This window comes from Cinclus cinclus, chromosome 1 (genome assembly GCF_963662255.1).
Source record: "Cinclus cinclus chromosome 1, bCinCin1.1, whole genome shotgun sequence".
Lineage (NCBI taxonomy): Eukaryota > Metazoa > Chordata > Aves > Passeriformes > Cinclidae > Cinclus > Cinclus cinclus.
In genome coordinates, this window is record NC_085046.1 from 94,653,812 (window position 1) to 94,666,380 (window position 12,569).

Consider the following 12,569-nt stretch of genomic DNA (forward strand, 5'->3'; position numbering starts at 1 on the left):
TCCCCGGGGCTCTAAGACTGAGAAGAATTTATTTTTAGAAAGCAATCAGATGTCTGCCATTTTAAAGCTGGAGACTCCCTTGAGCAGGACACCAGCTGGCACAGAAGCAGAATCCTTTATAAAAGTCACCGTAATGACCTCAGCAGGGATGTATGTATCTGCTGGTTGCTCCTGAACTCTGTGGCAAGGGGCAGCAATGTAACCACATCCAAATGGGCATATAGCAGAGAATTTAATGCTCTCACACAGCAAGATTGCTCACTGGTTGCAACACTACCTGGTAATGATCACAGAAGTTTGCTAAATCTAAAAACATTGACTTCAGTCCCTGAAATACATATTGTTTTCTTGATGTTTCATTTTTTAGTGTATTAGTTTTCCCTTGATTTTGTGTATGCATGGATATTTATTTGTGGAGGATAGTTATTTTGGAGACATTATGCAGGAAAACTTTGTTTAGGGAGCACGGAGCTTGTCCTCCATGAAAAGGAAGTCCCTGTGTTGCATCCCTTGTGTGAGTAGTACAGAATGATGGCTATAGCCTGTGGGTAAATGGGGCTGACTGTGACACTGATGGTTGCTTTAGGATTAATACTTCCCACAGGAAACATGCATGTGTTTACAAAAGCACAAAAGCCATGTTCACATACTTCCACTTCAAATTCCATCCCAAAGGCTGACAACCACCAGCAAACCAGGACTACTTTACTGGCCTTTACCATTATAATGCAGGATGGCTTATCAAGAAGGAACTGCCATCACGATTCACTCAGTACAGTAGAGATTAGAATTGACTGGCTCTAATCTTGGCACAAGTGACATCCTTTTGCTTATCTGATTTCTTCATAATTCACCTTGAAGTATTTGCCACTGAGAGATGTCTGGAGCTTTTGTACCTGTCAGCCATCGAAGGTTTGGATGGGGTGCTGGGTATCAGTTAAAAGTGAAGGTGTCAATCAAACCCACCACCCAGAACTCAAGACTTGTTTGTTCCATGTGGCTTAGGAGGATCACAGTGCTCTCAGGAACATCCCTGGAGACCAGCTCTGCAACATGACTTGGTCAGTAATGGGAGGTGTCTGTTTTGGAGTGGCCCTAGAAGCTGGTCTATTTTGATGCTACCTGAAAAGCTTTCAAGATGAAGTCAAGAACACAAATACAAACACATACGTAGGTAGACATTATTTTGTCTACATAATATATATTCTATAAAATATATGGTCCACATTATATATCTATAGTGATTTTATGCATAGAGCAATATGTACAAGAGCAATGAAGCCAGTAAAGGGTCTAGAAAATGTCTTATGATGACAAGTTGAGGGAGACCAGCTTTTATTCTGCTAAGTTAAGTATAGGTAAAGAGACATGCAGACACAGAAGTTAAGCACAGTATTTTGGAAGAAAAAAGAAATATATACAGAGGCTGGCAGGACTCCCCACAAAAAAAAACAAAAACGTGTTAAAAGAGAATTTCAAGGAAAATAAGTGAAAAAATAATAAAAAAATAGCACAGCAGGACATTTTTCATGGATGTTTTCAAGGAAAAAATAGTTGTGGTTTATTATGAGGATTTTATGCTCAAGACAATTGATAAAAAGCGGCTGTTTTAAATCTTGAGATGTCTCAGTTATTTCTCTCCACCACTGTTATCACTACACTAGTGTCAGACCCCTGGATGTGGTGGCTTTGCAGCCACACAGAGGAGGGGAGGGCATCTGTAGCTCATCAGGTATCACACCAAAAAGCAACCAGTGGCATTTTGCAGATCCAACACTGGGATTTGTCTCCATTTTGTTAAAACACAGGATAATGCATGGCCCCAGACAGTGTACAAAACAGTAATTCACTTCCAGCTCCTCTACGGAGGTTGTAGCACTAATGAAGCAAATCACATCTCAGGGAATATAGCCATGATTTAGTACGTGTGTAACTGTAATGAAATGCTGTTATGGCTGAGATTGTTATGGTTTTAAAAGAAAAAAGAAGAATTAGGATTGAAATTGCAAAACATCCCAGTTCCCATAAAAGGTAAAAATGTGCTTGGATAAAAGGTTAATAGAGTTAATTGTGGCGAGTAATACAAGACAGCAACTCATGCTAGAGAAGATAATTGTGATTCTGATAAAGGGGAATTGTAATTAAATAGAGGTTGGATAAACACGATTATCCTGAAAAGGTTTCCCAGCACAGTATCGGGAGGTTTAAAGATGTGGAGGCAGACGCCTGTACGTGATCTGGAAGTAGAGACACCACTGCTGCCAGCCCTGCTGGGTGCTCACCACTGCGGCATGCTGCTGCTCTGGCCAGCCAGAGGCAGTAAATTGAGCTCATTTTGAAGTTTAGTTCACCTGCAAGTGATCTTCCAGTCTTGCTCACAACTCCTCAAGATTTCTCATTTCTACTGGTCCCCATTTCCACCCCCATCCTGCAGTGGGGGGAGCAGTCCTGGATGCTGGCCAAGATTGATTTGCTGCAGGATGGTTGTGGGCTGAAGCAGGTGAGGGCATCCCTCCCATACCATGCTTTTTCCAGAACTGAGAAAATTTTTTACACGGATATTGAAATGAAATGCAGTAGTTTGATACTGAACTCTGAGAGGCAAACAGAAGCATTCTACACTGATCTGTTTTACTGAAATGGGTTTTTGTGCTTAATATTTTTATTTGCTGAGTTACAAATGTGCCACAATAACCTACATGAGATGAAGGGAATCAAATATAGCATATTATTCCCAGGACAACTGGAAGAATTCCAAATAGTTTTTTGTTTTTGTTTCCTTTCTTTCCTTTAAACTGTGAAACATTTTTACTATATTTTCAGCTTTTAACTATGTATCATTAAAAATATAAATACACTGAATTTGAATACAGGATGGTATTAATTCATACTTTTCTGTCATTCCTATAGATTATTTTATATAACACATACAGAATAAAAAGCCCTGAGAAGAATTGACTAAGAAAAAATATCAAATACTTCTGCTGTTCAAGTATTTATAGTACTGTTTGGAATCACTGTATATCATAACAATATACATTCCCAGATGCCTAAGGAAAATTTCTACCAGAGTTCTATTATTCCCTATTCAGAGCAAGTGAACGTCTCCCTAAGGACTAAGCCTTTTTTCCCCTCCTCTCAAAAAAAAAAAAGAGGGAAGATAATTTTGCTTTCAAATTTTTGTTTTTCCAGTGCCAGCTGTATTCCAGATCTTCCAGCAGACTTTACAACCCCATATACAGAGACCAGTTATAAGCCATTACTGTCACCTTTAAGCTTGCCCCTTCAAGCTTTTCTTCCTTTAAATTTTCTCCCCAGTCTCAGTGCTTGCCTTATGTATTTCTGTGAGTTTACACACTGCAGTGAATCCTAAAAGTGGGCTTGGACTCAAAATGTGTCCTCCATGTTTTTTGTGCATAATCTGCAACACGTTAGGTTGCCGACAATATACATATTGGAATAATCCCACAAGTATTAGGGTGCATAGCATCCGTTGTGATAGTGAATGAGACCGAGAGCAAAGTGAATTGAAATTACTTGTAGAAACTCCTAGCACATTTTCTTTGGCTTTTTATCTCTGTAGCTGGCACATGATGCAGTAATTGTCTCACTCACATTCCTGTCTTCACTGCTTGTTGAATTTGTTGCAGTTTCTTGTATCATATGTGCACTTATTTGCAACCACTTCTAAGATAATTTGACTTGGTATCAAGACTCTCTCACCTAAATCAGTTGTTGAAACATGAATTCCATGCAGGAAATATTTAGGTATCAGGGTCATTTTCAAACTCAGTCATGCACACCACCTTTGCTTCCCAGTCTACAACTACATTTTCTTTGCAAGAGCTCCTGTTTATTGAAGCATACTGAAAGAGCAATTTTTTAAAAAAATATTCTTAACTTTCTACTGAGTTCATTTCCTGGAGGGATATTTCCTTTTGTCACTATACAGAAAGTATGCACAGGACTTAGAATCAGACACAGGTCTTAGGGATGACACAGTAACATTACTCCCACAAACCACCTCTAAGGATATTGCTATATGTAGCAGCATATAGCTATTATATAGCTACTGCTATATATTGCCTATGCTGCATCCGCTGGTTTTGACATCTGCAAAAATGAATGTAGAGATAGGAAAGTTTAGACCAAGCTGTACACCTATCTAAAACATGTTTTGAAATCTGCCACATAGTGTTTTTGAAAAAACAACCTTTCACTGCTGAGTGATATATTTTCACTCCCTAAAGGAGAGAGGGACTTAGAGAATATATATTTTTATTAATTCTGCAACAATCAAAACTGAACTCTGGAAAATGTGTTTAATTTCTGTGAAAATGTAATTCCTTTGGCTCTGACTTGCTCGCAGTGATTTTATTCCCAAAGCTTTAGTAACAATAACATGACACTTTTATTTCAGAAAGCAACTGGCTCATGCTGTAATTCTGTGTTTTCCCAAGAGAAAAAAAAAGCAAGAGCTTTAAAAAGGAAACAGTGAAATGGTTACTGCTTGTGTTTACCAACAACTGAAGGTGGACTTTTCAGTTATTTTGCTGTCTCCCCAGCCTAACATGAGGAATACCGAGCTCCCTGCCATGGAGAAGGATCTCAGCATGACTTACTGGTAGTGTAATGAGACAGTGAAGCAGGGGCAGCTCCATAAGGAAAACTGAGGCTAACACTCTTCAGAATTATAAAAGGGGTATTCTAAAACATTATGTTCAAACTCAGTGAATGCAGCTGTTCCCCTCCAGTGCAAACTACCACCAGGAAAGGTGATACTGCATGAGAGATCAATGTTCTCTATTCCAGATGTTTTGTTCAACTAATCTTCACCTAATTTTGATTGAAGTGTCTCCATATGTTTGCATGAAACAGAATTCAAGAAAATCTTGTAAGCAGGGGTGCCAGCCCTGTCCATAAAGACCAAGAGAACTTCAGCCTCAGAAGAAATATGAAAAGAAGTAATCAGTTCCCATCTTCTATTAGCAAAATAACTTGGTATTTTTCCTGCAGAAAACCTACATTCCTATAAAGCTTCAATACTCCTGAAGTTTCAAGGGGCTTAAATAATGCTGGTGAGAGGTATCTAGCTAGTACAAAGTTGACAAATCAAGCTAGGAAGTTCCTTTTTTTCTTCACTGATGACATGTTCCTAGAAAAAGGATTCCAAAAAGCTTTCCTCCACTGAGACTGGAAAACTTTTGAGCCTTGTATTTGTCATGTGTTCAAATCAAGAACAATAATACATCTAAGGTCAGATAAAGGTGGATTTCTTCTGCTACTTTTTTGTCTTCATTTTATCAAGCATATTCTCAGATTTTTCACAACACAGGAAAAGCGATATCCTTTGCAGCTGTGCCCCCCATTCATGAAATACACAGAAGCATCCTGGTAAACCTGCTTAGCTAGCAAGGTGATGCAGGTAGTAAAGGAAAATAATGTGGAACACTTTATGGATGAAATACACGCCCTGATAAACACCACATGAGTGCTTATCAAATGCGGATGCAGACAAAGTGGGAAAGAAAGGTTAAATGGAATATTGTGGTTTTCAAAACACTGTGAAGGTAATGTCCAACCCAAATCCCCCCGACACAGCTTAAGGCCATGTCCTCTTGTCCTGTCACTAGCTGCCTGGGAGAAAAGGCCAAGCCCCACCTTGCTACAACCATGTGGAGCAGCATGGCAAACACTGGAAAGAGCAGCTGGTAGTGATGTTCTGTTTGCTGGTAATTTATTTAGAAGACACCAATATCGAAGTCTCTATCTTCACTTGTTTGTCCTATGTGTGTGCCTCCACCATTCCTAACCTTACAAGCCTAGGTATCTTTTGCATTGCTAACATTCTACCTTCGTGCCTACAAAGGTATCTAAAACGAATACAGTTACACTACCCCTTTCTTTATTGCAGTGGTAGTGGGAAATCCAAGCAAAGGAAGACAAAAAACTCCCAAATCAAAACTAAAACCTTGGAAAACTCAGGTTTTGGGTGTGCAGAAGTATTATCCAGCATTAAACTGTTTATTAGGAGGCATTCTTTTCCTATGTCAAGAATATCGGCCATGATAGTTCTGCTATACTTCACTGGTTTCACTTTAAATCCCGTATCTATTATTAAAAAAAGTCCTTAGTGGAGGCCCTGAGAGGCTCCTTCCTGTAACACAGCCCTGAAGCTGCGAGACACAATTGGCAACAGCACACAATTCATGTGTAGAGTGGCTACAACAACATTATCCAATGTGAGATAAGGCAGCAGCTTTGATTGTGGGCTATCTGTTGTCCTCTATGACAATGGTTCTTCTTGGATAGGTCTCAACATCCACAAATATGTAGCGAACCTCAAATCTTCCTGTTTCAAGATTCTGGAAAGAAAAAAAAATTCAGAGTGTTTTTTTCTCTTTGGTAGTTTAAATTCAAGACTACTTTTGTCAGGTGTACCAAGCAACTGTACATACCTCTTTGACTTCCACATGGACTGTTCCCTGTTTCCCTGATTCAGTGCCCTCAATATAGAACTTCAAACGCATATGTTTCAGTCCGTCCTTTACGTATTCAATGTGACTAAAAACAGCAACACAAAACAAAAACCCAACCACCCAGCAAGAACACGGATTATATGCTAGTTAAGACTTCAACTTTAAACTTACTTAGAGGAGTTGCTTACTTATTTTGTAAGAAAGTGTACTCTGGTGGTGTCCTTATGCTATCTTGGGTTCCTTTTCTACTGCTCCTCTCAAGCTTTAGTGTGAGTGCCTAAGGACTAGTGGAGCTAGAAGAGCTAATTAGCTGCTGAGGATTAAAGAGAAGAAATGCTTAGATGTCCTCAACCCAGTTCTCCCCTCAAAACTGAAAAGCAATCTAGCACTGAAAACTATGGAAATTCCTTGTATTTATGCTAAAAAATCTCCAGATTTGGAGCCTGACATCTAGAAAGAGACTGCACATCACCAAGGCTTCTGGAGTATTTTTAGGCACTTAGTTTAAGTTATCAAGCCAAAACACACAGCATGTTTTTTTTTTCAAATTAATTATCAGGTTGGTTAAACCACAAACATCACAACAAACAGTTTACTATGTGCTTTATTTACTTTGGCAATGATTTTGTTCTGCTGAAATTGTGTAACTTTGTCACTGATATGAGATCTCCAACCTAAATGCTGGTATTTAGACTGGAGTTGGGTCATGCTCAAGTATTAAACAAATAGCACATCATAGTAACCACTTTGGGAAACTAATGATCCCATGAAAGTTCTGGCACCAGTTTAAGTTTTCTACTGAAATTATTAACTGCTGTTTTGTACCAATCTCTTATTTCCATCAGTCATGCCCAGGTACACACTGTGAAATAAACTTCTTATATAGTTTAAAGTGACACGATGGCATAGAGAGAAATATATTTCTTATATATTTTAAAGTGACGTGATGGCGTAGAGAGAACAAATATGAAGAGCCTTACTGCAGTAAATTTACATTCAGACTGTTGATACGCAAAAAAGAAAACCTGTAGATTGCTGAAACATTTAAGATCATTCTTACACTGCAGATGCAAACCCTAGCATCTTACATAGCTCTCAGCTCAAAAATTTACTTAAAATACTAGGCATTCAAAATGATGGAAATTAAATACTAGGATTCATAGTAGATTTACTTATTTACAGACAGGTGCTCAAAATGTTTGTGTACATCAATTTCATTTAGCAGCTTCACTTTAAACATTTTTTCACAGAGTCTGGTGAAGAGATAAAGCTTCAACCAAGAAGAGTCACTTTCCTTAAACAAAATAAAAAATTTCAATTTCATGGTTCAACTTGTGTCTGAGCTTACGTGTCTCATCCTATATGAAACCTCATTGAATATAGTCCTGCCAAATACCTCAATAAAGGCAAAGCAGGGAGGACTTAGGTTTTCTAATTATGTTGTTTCTTTCAAAAGGAAAGTAATAAACAGATACACTCGTGAAAAGTTTAGGTGATAGATGTTCTCTTAAATGCACAGAGATGTTGCCTCAAGTACCAAAAAACATTCTGCATATCAGCTCAGTATAGTTTCAGACTGTAAACTTCTGTCAAATTACTGCTACCCCCATGCAAGCCTAGGCCTCTGTACTACTCTTTTCAGATTAATCCTATTTTTTGGAGAGCTCTATGTCTACCATGATGACCATTGCTTGTTTTGAGGCACTCAGAATTGGCATTTTATATTGTATGCACACCATACTTAGTGATATATGGCACATAAGAAGTATTGCAAAAAACTTCTATGTTAAATCAAAAGCGACAGGGTATGTGACATAAAGTTCATCACTCTAGAACTAACTTGTGATTCAAAAATATCTTTGCTGTGCAAAAACGGACGTCTTTATGGGGCAAACACCAAGGGGTACCTGACATGCTGTCGTCTTCCTCTTCTTGTTGCCTCTCCATAACCTTTGATAGAATCACCAAAAACACCAATTATCTACAAGAGGAAAGAGGTTTGAGCTGTCAGAAGGGATCACATACAAACAGGAATTCCAGCATCAGCTCATACCTCTGCTGTGAATGCATCTTTTTGTAACAAAATGCCCCAGGAGAATCTAACATGTCAAGAACAGAAGTGTTTATGAAAGAAAACAGTTTAAGGAAAACTCCTCTGTATTCCAGTCCTTTTTTTTTACAGTCTCATTTTAAATGTCTAAAATAAATCCTATTGGTATGTTCCATGTTCTGTTCTCTAAGATGAGGGTGTGTAAACTGACGTTTTGTGTAAAAAGAAAAAAAGGGCATAAAATATTAGCTCATGTCTCCTCCAAGACAATATGTTCCAAAGTTTAAAATCCAAATGCACTCACCTTCATATTATCTAAAAAACACTACTGAATAAGAAATTCAGTAATTTTTTTTCAAATCTATAAGGTCAGGGTATATCAACTTAGTCTTAAAATTACTTTAAATTTGGTCAGAAGGGGAGGTTAAGTTTTACTGTGCAAGTACCAGAAAAAAAGTTTTAATTCTACAAACTTGTTCCAAAGCACTCTTCATTTTTATTCGAGCAACAACTTGTCACTTCATTTCTAGGTTATCCTCAAAGGCATCTGTGGCAACCTTGTTTGCATGATGTTTTGTCTGAAGTAGTGTTTTTTAAAATCTAGTTTCACAATGATTTTTGTTCACACCTAGCTATGATGACTGTGTGATCCCATGACTGTTCTCCACCTGTTTTCCTGTAAGCCAAAGGAATGGTAACTGTGCTTCAAATGAAGAATTTAAATTCCTGGGTATCAGTGCAGTGCTTCACAGAATGACAGAACCATAGTGAAGTGTCACAATAGAGTAAGCGTGCTGAGAAAAGGCAGCAAGTTAGAGTTACAGAACTTAGTGGGACCAGTTGCCTCTCTGACGTGCAGAATTCAAGTGCTACATTTAGCAGGCACTCAGGTAAGTCCTGAAGACTTTCTGTATGGTGACACAAGCACAGTCTGAAGGGCAGACTGTATTTCCATCAGTTTTTGTGCTGTGGCACACTCACTTGGCTTTTAGCAGGCTAGCTCACACAAGCTCAATGCTTGCACTGACTTGTCCTAATGGAGCCTCTGCTCTGGAGCTGACCCACCCCATGCCAGCTAAAATCACTGGCAGAACTGCTAAAGCACCACGTGGGTCTTCACGTAGCTTGTGAGATTCCTTGCATGAAGTTTTGTCTTGAAGAGAGGCAGTAACTACTGAGAAACACAAACTTACGACTGAAGTTCAAAAACCAACCTCGGGGTGAGATCTGCATTTCTCCAAGGCATCTCCATAGATCTTATTTGGACTAGAAGAAGAGAACAGCTCTTTAAAAATCACATAGAACAAACCACCTGTAACAGAAACAACAGCAGATGGAATGAAAACTTATCAAACCAGATGGAATTAATGAGAAGTGTTCTTCTGATAAAGAATATAATTTAAAAAATAACCTGTAACACCAATTCCAACAAGCACCACAATAAAATAGGTAAAGTCTCTTCCAGCTTCTTTCACTGAAATTAAACAGAAAACAACACATAAGTTACTTATTACTGGATAATAATACTTGTATGACTTTCTCACATAAATGCTCTTCTGTTAGTCTGTAGCTCAAATAACATTTTAGCAGAAGAAAAAATTCCAGTAATAGTTTCCATAATGCCTCAGTGCTGTAAAAGAGACCATGGAAAACATCTCTCATATTGTACAGGGTATGTTTATATCTCTGTGTTAAGCCTTATTACTTTCTGTTTGCCAGATGTTTTCAAGGTCCAAAGTAGCAATTACTGCAACTCTTTGGGTACATGAGAGCTAGATTTTAAAGGAATTAATGAGGTATTTAGCACTGCAGTATTCATACTACCACCTAAACCCACAATCGCTACAATCCTTATGCAAAATAAAAAAAAAAAAGTAAAAATAAAAAAGTGAAAGCTTCTAAGTTGCACACACTGAACTGATTTTATGAACTAGCAATCAACAGAGCAATAAAATGGGGAATATTAGACCAAAATTCATATTAACATAATTAACTCTGATTAATTTTTATCTTTCAGTTTTGATCCAAAGTACAAGTGTCAGAATACACTGCAAAATAAGTGATATAAGACTGTCTGTTTCAAAATATTTGAACACTTGATAAGAGACTATATTTTAGTGATACAGTATGCATTTCAGTGGAGAACAAGTTATGGAGGAAACGTTAATAACTATTTCTTCTGCAGTCTTCTAATCTGTTGAAGGTGTTTTTCATAAGTAATTTCAAAGTACTTAAATTATCTGAGACTAATTATGTAATAATTATTTTTCACTATAGTGAATGAGGCCAACTAAAGTGAAGGCAATCCATAAAGAAACTACCATCACACGTAGAGCTTTGACAATTCTGCTGGAGGTGAACTTACTTCAACAGCCCCACAGAGAGGCTGCATGTGATAGGATTTCCTTCTGAAAAGGAAAACGAGAGACTATCTTGTGCCTGATAACTTAAATCAACAGGCTGTTTAGAAGAAGTCACGTAATTTGTTCAGATTATGCAACGGATACACAGAAATGCAACAGCTGCTCCAAACAATACGATGTGAAAAGAAAAACCGGCTTGGTGTGCTGGGACTTTCTTTTTCTACATACTTGATGTTTGGAACTACTAAACTTCAGCTGCAGAAGGAACCGTCTCCAGTCCTTCTAAGCGTACACAGCATCCTCCGCCTTACCTTTCTGAGCCGCCGACACCAGCGTTTCCTCGTTCAGAGCCCTTTGCACGGACACATCTTTGCTATTACCGCCAGGTTTTGCAGCTTTCAGCCCTCCCGCCTGCGTCCCGATGCTCTGGCGGGCGGCCCTGAGCAGAAGCGGGGGCTGGCGCCGCCACCTCAGGCAGGAGCAGGAGCAGGAACAGGAGCAGGAGCAGGACCCGGCTCCGGGGCCCAGCAGCGCCCACCCGCGAGTGGCGAGCAGCCAGCGGCCCAGGCAGCCCCGCCCGAGGGAGGCGGGCAGTGTCCGGGGCAGCATGCCGGGCATGGCTCCCGCGGGCCGAACGGAGACTTCGTGCCGCTCGCCACCGCTCTCCCAGGGAACCCTCGGGGAAGTGCCCGGGCAGCCTCCTGCGCCGAGCGGCCGCTGCCTCAGCTCAGCAGCACGCCTGGACCTTCACCGCCGGCGGCCGCCCCTGCCCCGGCGGAAATGTTTGGGACGGCGGAGCAGCGAGTGGCGGCAGCGGGTCCTGGGAGCGGTAGTTTGAGCGGGCTCCCTCTCCCGCCCGCCGCCGGGAGCGGCTCCCAGCGAGGTCACTACAGCGCCCGCCATGCCCAGCGCCGCCACAGCCACAGGCACCGCCCGCCGTCCGCGGCTCGTTTCAGGGGGTCGGGAGGAGGCGGGCTGCTCGCGGCGCCGCTCTCCCGTTTAAAGCTGTGTTTGCATACGTGTTTTTTGCTTGTTTTTGCGCACATATATGTGTTAAAGCGGTGCAGTCGACGCTTTCACGGATGGACGCGGCTAGAGGGATCTGGATAGGCTAAATTAAGGGACCGAGGTTGATGGCATGAGGCTCAACGAGGTTAAGTGTCGGGTCCTACCCACAACAGCCCCAGGCAGCGCTTTGGGCAGTGGCTGGAAAGCTGCTGGTGGAAAAAGAGCTGGGGGTGCTGATGGACAGCGGCTGAACATGAGCTGAACAGTGTGTGCCCAGGTGGACAAGGAAGCCAATGGCTTCCTGGCTTGTATCAAAACTTGGCACTGTTGAGGCCACACCTTTAGTACTGTGCTCAGTTTTGGCGCCCTCCATTTAAGAAGGACATTGAGCTGCTGGAGCAGGTCCAGAGAAGGGGGACAGAGCTGGTGAAAGGTGTGGAGCAGTGGTCTGAGGCGCAGCTGATGGAGCCGGAGGTGTTCAGCCTGGAGAAAAGGAGGCTCAGGAGGGCTTCATCACTCTGTCCAAATCCCTGAAAGGAGGCTGTGGCCAGGTGGGAGTCAGCCTCTTCTCCGACAAGAGGAAATGGCCTCAAGTTGTACCAGGGAGGTTTAGGTTGGACATTAAAGAAGAATTTCTTCACAGAAAAGGCTACTAGACATTGGAATGGG

General features: G+C 40.7%; 1 protein-coding gene across 1 annotated transcript; it reads right to left on the bottom strand.

Moving 5' to 3' along the window:
* Positions 1–5,947: 5,947 nt before the first annotated feature.
* On the bottom strand, positions 5,948–11,510 carry TIMM21 (translocase of inner mitochondrial membrane 21). Its single transcript, XM_062500723.1, has 6 exons — positions 11,204–11,510; positions 9,941–10,003; positions 9,744–9,841; positions 8,387–8,460; positions 6,459–6,564; positions 5,948–6,365 (listed from the first exon to the last, which is right to left on the bottom strand). The coding sequence occupies exons 1-6, from the start codon at positions 11,508–11,510 to the stop codon at positions 6,273–6,275; spliced, it is 741 nt and encodes a 246-aa protein (XP_062356707.1). The 3' UTR covers positions 5,948–6,272.
* Positions 11,511–12,569: the final 1,059 nt, after the last annotated feature.